Here is a 12,394-nt window from a genome sequence, read left to right as displayed (position 1 = left end):
TTTGAGTTGGCTTTTGAATGAGTTTATAGAGTTTGGGGGGAGGGAGTTCCAGAGGGTTGGGGCAGCAATGGCAAAGATTTCTGAAAGTACTCGTAGCTGTTAATTTCCTTACAAAAAAAAATCACACATTTTATACAACAAAGTGTGTACTTGAAGTGGATAGTGGTTTTACCTTTTGTAGCATTTGCAGAGTGAGGGTCCTGTCTTTGGCCAGACGCTCACACTCCTGAGATGACTGCAGGCCCAGCTGACTGGCCTGGTTCTCTAGTGCAGACACCTTGTCCTGAATAAGACAACATACCATAGTAAGAATGCAAGCTTTGACAATAGCATACAAAGGGCCAAATCCACAAAGAATGGATTGCACGTGCTATTAGTTCCATGATGTGCAGAGAAATATCACCCGCAATCAGCCCCGTTTTAGCACCTTAACAATAATATGCACTCCTTAATCCAACCCATGAAGTGTGGCGGTTTGTCCTACTTCTGTGTTAAGCAAATATTTTCCCAGTGTTTCAGGCAGCATTGTGCGCTTGAACGCACCGTGCCGCGGATGATTCATTAAGACCATGAACCAGAATCTGATGTGATCAATGTTTATAATCTGCCTCACATCCACACAGGTGGGCTGTTACACACAGATCACAGGTTTATACGGTGACATTGTTATAATCAAGCAGCACTTGATGAATAATCCTGAGCTCCATCATAACTGCTTCATTTCAAAATGGAGAGAGAAATTGCACCTAGATAATACAAGGGACTACAATAGCACCACTATAACTGCCTGTGGCAATTAGTGCTGGTCTTTGTGAATTACGTGCTATTTACAACAAGGCTTTTTTTGTATAGGAATTGGTCAACTTTGCGCAAACCTTATGGGGATTGGGCCTAAAGTATTACTTTTACGAAACACCATGACTTCAGCTCCACAGACTTTAAAAACGTCCATGTGGTGGAAAAAACAGAATAGCCTGTGGTGGCATTGTGTGGGTGTAAATAATGGAATTATTGAATTCCTTGACTGGTGTTGCCTCAGTCAGAACCTATAGCAAACTGTCTCCAGATGGCTGAGGCTGTGTGAGTTGAGTGTACACTGTATTTCCATTCTGCATGATTCTGAAGCTCAACATTGCTTACACGGTCAAATATTTGCCACAGGCTCCTTACAACTCCTACACACACACACACACACACACACACAAAACATCTTCTTCAAACCATGATAAGTATATTCTTGGCTCTCATAGTACAGTCATGTGTTAGCTCACCTTTCTCTTGGCTACACTGCTGTGGTACTCTGCTCTCTCCTGGAGCAGTTGTTGACTGATGGTCTCTCTCTCCTCCTCCAGGCTGCTCTCTCTCTCAAGCTGCTGAAACTCCAGGTCCTCAAACTTTTTGGTTCCTGCTTCCAACGCCTCTCCATCCTGATCCACATACACACAACACCAGTGGTTACATCACAAACAACAACAACAACAACAACAACAACAACTCGCTGTGTACATTTTCGCTCATTTTAAAAGCCATCCATTTATTCTCAGGCAGAGCATAGTCGCTGACAGCAAAGCAAAAAAACATTTTGATTTCTTTTCAAGTGGAAATAGTCAAGAACATTTTCCCTGGCGTGGCCGAAGCTCTTTTTGGGGAAAACACCGTGCTAAGTCAAGCAGACAGCCATGGAAAACATGCTTCCACTGCAGCACAGTTACTGGTGTGTGTGTGTGTGTGTGTGTGTGTGTGTGTGTGTGTGTGTGTGTGTGTGTGTGTGTGTGTGTGTGTGTGTGTGTGTGTGTGAGTGTGTGATTAGATGTACAAGGACACAGGAGGCAAGGGATCGTTATGGAGAAATGCTTGTTGTCAAAATAATTTTTGGTCAAAATCAGAGAATATCAGTGTATCTTCATAATTCGCTACCTGCCCTTACTGTGTGTGCACTGAGGAGATATTCACTGATTTTGACAACAAGCATTCTCCAGAATCCTTGACATCACCTTTAAATAAAAATAGAAAAAACATTAAACTGGAAGACCTATTTTAACTTAATGTCGCTTGACTTCTCCCTCCATTACTTTACTTCTATTGTTCTACTTAAATAGTAAAGACCATGCAACTAAAAAATGCACTTCTAAAAAGTTATAGTACAAAAACCTAATGAAAAATACATTTTTAAATGCAAAATATTTGTAATATATCTATAATTAAAATACTGATATAAGAACTGTGCTGGCATTAATGTAAATATTTAAACTACTCTGTATTCCTCGGTTTATCTCATGTGTTAGTTTCTTCCTATTGTTGCTACGTCACTTTGTAGTTGCTGACAGGTTTAAGTTGCACAACACTTGGGAGAAGAGTGTTTGAGTTTGAAGGCTCTTGAGAGTCTTTGTAGCACTTGTGCAGGAGCCGATAGCCTGCCATTTCAATTCAACATGCAGTCCCACGTAATATGGGAAGGAAAATGAATAATATCAAACATAAGTGTTAAATCAAGTCATACACCTTGGAAGCAATTTACATAGTTTGACCATAATCTACTTGTTATTACCCAAGATTGGAGTGAACAAACTGTTCTGCAGACAGAGCATCTGACATACTACCTGTTCAACATAAAATACCTGCAATATATATATCGCATCAAACTTAGATAAATAAGAGTCAAACAAAAAGATAGAAGATGAAAGCGGTTCCTTTTTCTAAGTGGTAAACCAAACAAAAATGTCTTCCTTTTAAAAGAGTCACAGGATGAGAGTGAGGGAAGGCAGAGAATGGGTCTAGTCAGGGCCTATGTTAATTGATTAGTGAGCAGATACACAAGTGATGACAGCCAGGATAAAACACAGAAGAGATGCAGATCAGATTCACACATGCAGCGCCACGCCAAAACGTTATAACATGACACTCAGTTGACCAGAATGCATCACCAGCAGCTTAAGTGGCCTGGAGTCATTAGTGTGCTCCTGTGTTGACCTGAGGGCATCAGTAGCATGGAGGTGTGGTGTGGAGGTGGGAAAGTTCCTAAACTGATGGGGCTTCTCATAAATACCCTGTGTATGTGTTTGAGTAAATCATATATAGTGGGCCACTGCTAAAGGGTTAAAAGGTGACAGTAGCACTATGTGCATGTGCTGCGCGCTGGCATATAATACTTCCCTATATATTCCGCTCTTGTTAGCTGCCCGTTTGCCTATTTTAATCTATGGCACATACAGTAGTAGGGCAGTATACAGCGCATAGTTAGAGGAATGCAAACAATATGGGCTTGACACGATTTGATAAAAAAATAATCTCTAATTTTTAAAAACACTATATATTACAGATTCTTAACTTAAATGTGGTGCTTTTGTGAGCCGGGCGGATGGTGCCAGGGATTTCTGGGAAGGCGTGTGTGGTGATAGTTTGGATGAGGTTTTGTAGTTTCAAGGGGGAGGGGGGGCTACAGCAGAATGAGTAGTTGTTTGGTCTAGGTGCTTCTGTTTGGACTGACGACCCACCCTTTTGAGCTGTTCCTGCAACTGTTCGCGCAGGGACTCGGGACAGTTATGAAGCTGGTTCTTCAACTCAGAGTAGCCCTCCTGGAGGCTCTGCAGGGCCCGCCGCTCGGCCTCAACATTAGCCCTCTCCTGGAAAAGACACGACACACACCCAACACACATGGATGGATGGACCAGGGGAGAGAGAGAGAGAAAGAGAGAGAAACACACTGCTCAAAATCCACACCGTGCAAATAAAATGTAAAAAAGCTGTGAGGTGTTAGCAACAGACACGTGACAAGAATTTTTTTGAATGGCTTGGCAGGGCACAGGAAGTAGTTGCTGAATTTGTTGGGATGTTACAACTGCACGGTCTGGGATTCACAAATTAAATTAGCAAGAAAAGATTATTTAAACTCTCAGATTTTCCTAACATGCATACATTTCAATTAAATATAATTTAATGTGAGATTCTGCAAGCAAAAAAAACATAATGTTTTCAGAGAACTAGTCAATTTTGGGATTTCTGTCTAATTTTGCTTCCCTAACACGTCATACTAGTATAAAGTAGACAAAAGGTCCAAAATGTACAGTTAGGTGTTTATTTGACTAGACCTAGTCTGTTTGTGTCTGTATATTTCTCCTATACAGCCATCTCTAACAACCCTTATCTCTACATAAGCAATAGATACTTCTATTTCTAGTTGACTGTATGATGCTATAATCATTATGTGTGCCACTGACTGCTATTAACAGTAAATATCCCCAAATGAGCTACATTTAATGGCCCCAGAAAGTTTAATAGATCAATTACAATTATCCTGAGCAATGTTAATCTGACAGCATAGACAGGCGCTCTCCTGCTGTGTATATATTGTAGTGCGTGTTAACCTGAAAAGGGGGCCATGTCTTTTAGGAGTTTCTCTTTAACGTACCAAGCAGGGTTTCTGTCTGTCTTTTCACAGTCGAGGGGAAGCTTAGGTGAAGCTTTGAGTAGTTCTAAGAGACGCCGCTCTTTTTTTACACCTTAATGCCGTCAAATCTAATCGTCAGTAGTAGAACCACAGGCTCAGGGGGAATTTATCCTCTCATTTTCTTCCAATGCCTGGGATTCCCCCTCATTTCCATTCCAAACGATGATAACCTGTGTTCTAGGACACAAAGTTCCAACCCAGGTTTATGGTGTAGTAGGAGGGGAAGGTAAAGCTGAGATACTGGATCAAAGCAGTCCTTCATGGGCCACTGGCTCAATGACTTAACCCTCCAATAAAACAAGCCTGAGTGACACCTTTACAGTTTGTTGGGGAACTTGCATACAAAAACTTTTACAAGACCCCATTTAAAACAACACTTTAACAACCAAGAGTCAAGAAACTAAGCTGCTAAGTGTCCCAATTCCTTACTATGTTTAAATGTGGTGCATGTAGGTAAAAAGAAGAAAAAGCCCCCTAAAACCACTACAGAGAACATGCTCAGAGTTCCTCCCATCACATAACACAGTAACACCTTATTCAAAGTATCTTGCGGAACTACAGAACCAAAGACTACAGAGCCCGAACAGGGTTTCCTGGTCCGCAGGGTCTGTCATGCGAATCAGTGAAGAAAAGTGGGTCAGAGATACAGGAAGTGTGAGTGCTGAGGAAGCAGAGAAAGGATTACGTGTTATTGGTTGTCTGTTAGTGAGCTGCAGTCCGACTAAGGAGGAAAAAGAGATGGTAGGTGACCACAGGGCAAAGCGCCAAGGTGAAAACATGCGAGAGAATACCCAAGGAGCTAAATGTAATCCTTTGTATAAAATAACAGAACATATCAGTTCTCCGAGTCAAGGACGCTTGTTGGAGAGACAGGAAGGTCGACTCATGTAAAGACACCGACAGTGACGAACCAGAGGGGAACCAGAGAAGATTGTTTAGGAGACTGTACAAGCACAGGCAGTGAGTGTATGTGTGTGTTTTCTCTCTTTTCATAAAAAGAAGTATACATAACCTCAGCAAACATTTGAATCCCGCATACATGAATGTAATTGTTGGATTCCCAATGTGAGCTGCTCCTTGTACCTTGTCTTTCTCCCTCTGGATGGCGCTCTCCAGCTCGTCCAGCTTGTGCTGCAGCTGAGTGATGATGTCATTTTCTGCCTCCATCTGGTCCAGCTCCGCCTGCCTCTCGCCCTGCAGCAAGGCGCGCTCCATCTCTGCCTGGAAGAGCACACCACACAAAGTCACACAGTGCAATAGGTGAACCGAGAGACCATTGCATAAGCCTGAGCTCCAGGGCCTCCACAGGCTGTCTATATTAAAAGGTATTTTCTGTGTGGAAATTTGAAAATCCCAATCATTACAATACGGAGTTCCACAGGGTTCCGTTCTTGGGCCATTGCTATTCTCTATTTTCATGCTTCCGCTTGGTCAAATTATTAGGAAACACAATATCAACTGTCCTTTTTACGCCGATGACACGCAATTACATATTTCCACTTAGTCTAATGACACCAATCACTAAAGCGCCCATCCACTTGTGCATTGAAGACATCAATAACTAGATTGCGTCAAACTTTCCACAGCTAAACTCTTTTTTTCTCAATATATTGACTGTTGGCTCATTGTTCTTTCAAATGAATGTGAATCTCATTGTAACTTGTTTTTGAAAGCTCTTTTTTATTTTTTTAAAGATATTATTAACAGAACCACATAGTAAGGATGCTGTGACCTGCACCGTGTTGTCGAGCTTTTACTGCTGCTGTGGACACATGGAAGTCTAACGTCAATAAGCAAACGGAGATGTTTAACTTGAGTGTAGGCTGGGTTTACAATGAAAGGCAAACATCCTTCCATTAGCAGCTGCTTTCTGTGCCCCATACCTCTTGTTTGGACTCCTGGAACTGTTGCTCCAGCTCAGTCAGCCGTGTTTTCAGCTCGTCGATGCGAGAGAGAACGCGAACACGCTCGTCCTCCAGGTAACCAAGCTCCACCCGGCCTGCTGCGCTGCCTGGACCGGAAGAGTCCTCATGCTGCGAGGACAGAGGACATGGGTTTAAGAAAGAAAGTTCTAGGCAAGCATGTTTATAGCTATGGTGGGCCCCGTTGTTTATATACCTTCTTTTTTATTACAAACAAGTTAACAGTGGCTAAGCTGTGTAGAACACTGGATATATTTTACAGACCACACACAGTACAGACGTAGCTAAAGGTGAGGAGTTATTCACCGATTTTGACAAAAAGTGCTTTGACAAGAAGCATTCTACAGAATTGCTGACTCCACCTTAACACATGTCAGTGATTCCTGAGAAGTGGGACAAAACAGGGTGCAATGTTGAAAAAATACAAACCCTATGTTTCGGCAAATTAAATGACATGTATGTATCCAACATATACTAAGCTACTGAGCTAAGCTTTGACACAACCTCCCAGCTTTTGTTTTTTTTACCGTCATTGGCCTATCACCACTGTGCAAGCTAAGTCTTTGACAACATCTTATATTTCTGAACTCTTGTACACCATTGTACATCATCTTCTTCACCCCTGAAGCTTGTTTTGTTTCTGGTCATGCAGGAACACTGACATGTAACACCAAATAGCATGCATGAGGTTCACATTGCATGCATGCATGCATGTGAACCTGTATTCCAAACAATAGATCTGCGCATACTGACAGTACATACTGTATATGAAAAAGCAAACTTCCATTCTGAAACACTAACAGCTTCTCTTGATGTTCGTGTACTGTTGTTTTTCATGACTTGACAAACGGAGTGCGGAGCAAAGGACACTTTAAATATCCAGCCAGTAATGTTAACTAACAGCAGATCCATCATTCGATTACTTGGCCCACACTTCACTGTGTAATGTATTAAGTCTCAACAGTTCTGCAGTAAAAGGAATGGGTGCATTAATGGTGATTCTGAAAAAATCCCTTGTCAAAATCAGAGAATATCTCCTCCCAATCTGGTATCTGTCCGTGTTGTGTGTGCGCTGAACCCACTGAAAGGAAATCTGGTGTTAATACACAGCCTAGGCTCTGTAAAAGGGCATGTTGCTTTCTACAGTGGTCCCCCTTTGATTACATTACCTTTGTTTACATACCAGTTTTAAGTGCCTAGGCTGTGTATTAACACTTGATTTCTTTTTGCAGCACACACACAGTACGGATAGGTAGCAGATTGTGAGGTGATATTCACTGATTTGACTAAAAGTGATTTTGTCAACAAACATTTTCCAGAATCGCTGACTCAAACTTTAATGGATTGTGACATAATCTATCAATGAAATGTATGTCCCGTGTTGACACAAATAGATGGAACAACTTTTTTACAAATATAATACTGTGCCATGATTAAAAATATTGATGTAAAGAATTGTTGAACTGGAGGCTTTGAATGGGTAAGTTTACTTCTGGAACTAGATCCGCTGAAAATGTATGCAGTCACTGTCTCTGACCAACTGCCGGTCCCTGAACCTCACTTTGAGAAACCACCGATTAAGCAAAGCCAGGCACGTTATTTGCACATGCTGCTCTTACAGTGGCATGCAGAGAGAATGAGAGACTGCGTGGCTTGGCTGGGGGAAGTTTAGCGTTGTTCCCTCTGACCTGTCTGTCTCCATTGAGCAGTGCTGCTGCTGCTGTTTTGCCGGTAGCTGGAGATGTCCTCACCTCCTGATGCGTGCTCTCTGTGCTGCTACACTCCTCCTTCAGGTTCTCCTCATCACTCTCTCTCTGCCTCTGGGCCATACGCAGCGCGGCCGCGGACAGCTGGCTCCCTCCACCCAGCACGTTCTCCATGGAAGGCCTCCTCCCCAGTCCATCACTCTGCCCCCCAGGGAAGCCTGCCCTGCCCGGGCCCAGAGGATCCAGGCCTGGGCTATCTCCTTTGTTGTATTCAGCGCACAGGTTCAGAATGGTCTCCAGTCGCTGTCTCTCCTAGTGGAAAAAACACAAGCAAAGAGGGACATCAGAGTTGGATTTGATAGATCACTCTCTTTTACCTATTTCTTTTGACTTGTATGGAGGTACATTTGGAAGATAACTAATTTGTAGTTGAAGAAAACTAGTCACACATGTCTTACAGTATCAATTCATAGACTGGTTTAGTAGTTGAAAACGTGTAACCTTTCACAAAACCAATACAGTTACACCTTTCCAAGTCCTTTACCGCAGATGCACAAATCCTATTCTATGAATTACAAATTATGAAAAATATAGGCTCATATTGTTTGCAGTGAACATGGTGCAAAAAAAACATTTACACACCCATCTCACATAAGGTGAAACGGCCAAAATCTGCACATCCGTAAAACAGAGGAAAGCATCCCTGCTAACTCATGTCTGTGTGCTGGTTGGTGGGGAGACTCTCTCTCTCTCTCTCTCTCTCTCTCTCTGGTAGATAACCACACCAACATTAATGCCAGTATGAAACCCCATACGGTGATCTAGCACTGTGATGAAGTGAGTATGATTTGCAGGATATATATTTGCTACCCAGCCTAGGTTTCAGTAAGAGTAGTACATGCCCCCCGTGCTCTCTCTCTCTCCTCCCCCCCCCCCTCCCCCTGTGCTCTCTCTCTCTCTCCCCCTTGTGCTCTCTCTCTCTCTCCCCCTTGTGCTTTCTCTCCCCTGGGTGCTGTGTGGGACTCGGCCTGGGTGACTGCTTGTCCAGCTGTCACAGTGAGAGGGTCAGACCACCTATGGGGGGCCCTGGCAGACCGGGCCTACAGGGTGAACTCTGAACTGTGAGTGTCAGCTGCTGTGTGCGGCTGTACCAGTGTGCTGCAGACACAGTGTCTCTTAGGCACTGCTGGCCCTTAAAGACTTAAACTAGTGCTAGGGAGATGCTCTCACTGGTCAGCCTACATTACAGACATACAATACAGAAATCACTGGCTCCTGTACTGTACACTGTACATTGATTCAAATGCATATATCTGCAAGAGGCTGTTAAAATGATCATGAATAATGTAAGATAAAGCACAGTTTTGAACAGGCAGGCAGGAGCTACTGATACTGTTGCTGCCTATATGAACATTACGCAGATGGTCTGTAATAAGTGTTAATAAAAATGTCAAGAAGCGGTTCAGTCAGCAAAATGACTTCAAACTTTATAATGGTCAATGCTAAAACACAGTTGGATTGTGAACTTAGTGTCAGCTTTTTTACCATCAAGATGAACTTATCCATCCATCCATCGTTTTTGTAACTTATCTGGTATAAAACAGTCAAATTTAAACAAATACTGTGCTCACACAACTGGCGATTCACACCAAATACGTCAGAATCAGCTTTGACTATGTCCCTTGAACTATAACTCATCAGACACCCTCTCTATTAAAACATTGAGTTTTGCTTTTTGTCAACAAAACGAAGGAACCAAAGAAACACTGTGTTACTTCATGCTCTTGTGTTCTAGTTGGGGCCCAATCTGTTTGTGGTGGTGTGGGAACACTTGGCAGCCAGATAGTTTCTCACCCACATGCTGTCTAAATGCCCTGCATGGTGGATCATCTCAGCACAGCTTTCCCACTGCAGAGAGCATCTGTGTGATTAGGAGCTACAGCCCCACCATTAGCTCTCTTAACCTGTAATCTGGGGACCGCTTTTTAACTGAGTGGGTGGGAGTAAAAGACCCCCTTTGGGCTGAGGAACATTGCTGGATATTCATGAGAAAAGAGTGAAAAAAAAAAAAAAAAAACTTCAAACATTTGCTGGCAAGTTTTCAACTACACCCACTGCAGGTCCTCCCACCTAACATCTGCTCCCAAACACACACACAGATTAGAGAGCTGGTCTCGCCTTTGTCAAGAAAAGCTGACTGAAAGCCGCCTACCGTCATTGTCTCATTTGATTTTTCCAGACAGCCTTTAAGGCTAACCAACCTGTATGAAGGATGGATGGGGAGCAGGACCGCAGACACATTTCATAACATCAAATGTGTTTTTTTTGCCACAACATAAATCACATTTGACGCCTGACATGTGCAAACCGTGATCAAATTATGCTCCCAAGTAACTGCATGTTGACAGATTTGTGTAAATCCTATATTTTCTATGATTTCTCAAAGGGGTATTTTAAAATGCTGTTGGGGGTTTTCTGGAAAAAAGGCACTAAGTATCCTTTAGTATTACAGTAGGTGTTCTAGGCTATGAGAGCAATAAAGTGGCACAACTGGTCAGTGTGTTAATCCAAACCTTTTTACTAGATGCCAAGCTTCCTTGTCCCAGTTGGAAGGATTTTTGACTTAAACAACATGGTCTAATAAATCACACAGTTCAATGAGTCTCTGCAAATATGTAAGCATTTCTGGTTTGGCCTGGTGAGTGACTGAGAAATATTTCCTAGAATAAAGCAAATAGCGTCTCTTTTTTTTAAATGAAGGCGAGACACAGCAGGTCAATAGTGTAGCCTACAAGCTTTAACATTAGATACAGTCATATGAAAAAGTTTGGGAACCCCTCTCAGCCGGCATTATAAATGACTCTGCTTTCACACAAAAAAGATAAAAGTGGTATGTCTTTAATTTACCAGGAACAGCTAAGTACTGGGATGTTTTCCAAACAAAGATTTTTTGAAAAGCAGTATTTAGTTTTATGAAATTAAATAAAATGTGAAAAACTGGCTGTGCAAAAATATGGGAACCCTTGTGGTCTTGCTGATTTTAATGCATGTAACAGCATGTAAAACTGAGGACTTTAAACACAAAGTTGGTTGGATTATGTTGTTAAGCCTTGAACCTCATATAAAGGTCTGTTTAATCATGATAAAAGGTATTTTAGGTGCCTAAATGCGAGTTCCACTTCTCTTTGACTCTCTGCAGAAGTGAGACAGAATGTGATCATCAAAACAGCTCCCAAAAAATCTTAAAAACAAAGATTATTCATTGTCATGGTTTAGGGGAAGGCTACAAGAAGCTTTCCCAAAGGTTTCAATTGTCAATTTCTACTGTAAGGAACGTTGTCAGGGAATGGAAGGACACAGGCACAGTTGCAGTTAAACCCAGGTCTAGCAGACCAAGAAAAGTACAAGAGCGGCATATGCGGCGGATTGTGAGAATGGTTGCACACAACCCAAAGATCACCTCCAAAGACCTGCAAGAACATCTGGCTGCAGATTGTGTATCTGTACATGGTTCTACAATTCAGTGCAATTTGCACCAAAACATCTGTATGGCCGGGTGATGAGAAGGAAGCCTTTTCTGCGCCCACGCCACAGATACAGTTGCATGGAGTATGCAAAAGCTCATTTAGACATGCCAGCTTCATATTGGAAGAAAATGCTTTGGACTGATGAGACAAAAATTAAGTTATTTGGTCTTTATAAAAAGCAGATGTTTTGGTGCAAATTGCGCTGAATTGTTGAACGATGTACAGATACACAATCTGCAGCCAGATGTTCTTGCAGGTCTTTGGAGGTGATCTGTGGGTTGTGTGCAACCATTCTCACAATCCTCCACCTATGCCGCTCCTGTTTTTGTCTTGGTCTGCCATGCCTGGGTTTAACTGCCACTATGCCTGTGTCCTTCCATTTCCTGACAACGTTCCCTACAGTCGAAATTGACAATTGAAACCTTTGGGAAAGCTTCTTGTAGCCTTCCCCTAAACCATGACAATGAATAATCTTTGTTTTTCAGATCTTTTGGGAGCTGTTTTGATGATCCCATTCTGTCTCACTTCAGCAGAGAGTCAAAGAGAAGTGCAACTTGCATTTAGGCACCTAAAATACATTTTCTCATGATTAAACAGACATTTCTATGAGGTTCAAGGCTTAACAACATAATCCAACCAACTTTGTGTTTAAAGTCATCAGTTTTACATGCTGTTACAGGCATTAAAATCAACAAAACCACAAGGGTTCCTATATTTTTGCACAGCCAGTTTTTCACATTTTATTTTATTTCATACAACCAAATACTGCTTTTCAAAAAATCTTTGTTTGGA

General features: G+C 42.1%; 1 protein-coding gene across 7 annotated transcripts in view; it reads right to left on the bottom strand.

Moving 5' to 3' along the window:
- phldb1b (pleckstrin homology-like domain, family B, member 1b) overlaps positions 1–12,394 on the bottom strand; it is a 108,574-nt gene that overhangs the window by 24,462 nt on the left and 71,718 nt on the right. For 5 of the 7 annotated variants that reach the window (XM_080053882.1, XM_080053879.1, XM_080053880.1 and 2 more), the window contains 6 exons: positions 8,058–8,387; positions 6,331–6,480; positions 5,531–5,668; positions 3,495–3,623; positions 1,272–1,427; positions 173–283 (listed from right to left, as the gene is read on the bottom strand). In XM_080053882.1, coding sequence (XP_079910008.1) covers positions 173–283; positions 1,272–1,427; positions 3,495–3,623; positions 5,531–5,668; positions 6,331–6,480; positions 8,058–8,387 — 1,014 coding nt within the window. The remainder of the gene's footprint in view (positions 1–172; positions 284–1,271; positions 1,428–3,494; positions 3,624–5,530; positions 5,669–6,330; positions 6,481–8,057; positions 8,388–12,394) is intronic. The other 2 variants (XM_080053881.1, XM_080053884.1) reach the window with 2 other exon arrangements.

The sequence above is a fragment of the Ammodytes marinus genome (assembly GCF_949987685.1).
Source record: "Ammodytes marinus genome assembly, chromosome: 3".
Taxonomy (NCBI): domain Eukaryota; kingdom Metazoa; phylum Chordata; class Actinopteri; order Uranoscopiformes; family Ammodytidae; genus Ammodytes; species Ammodytes marinus.
Note: the sequence above shows the minus strand (reverse complement) of the source record. Positions and strands in the feature narration are given on the sequence as shown.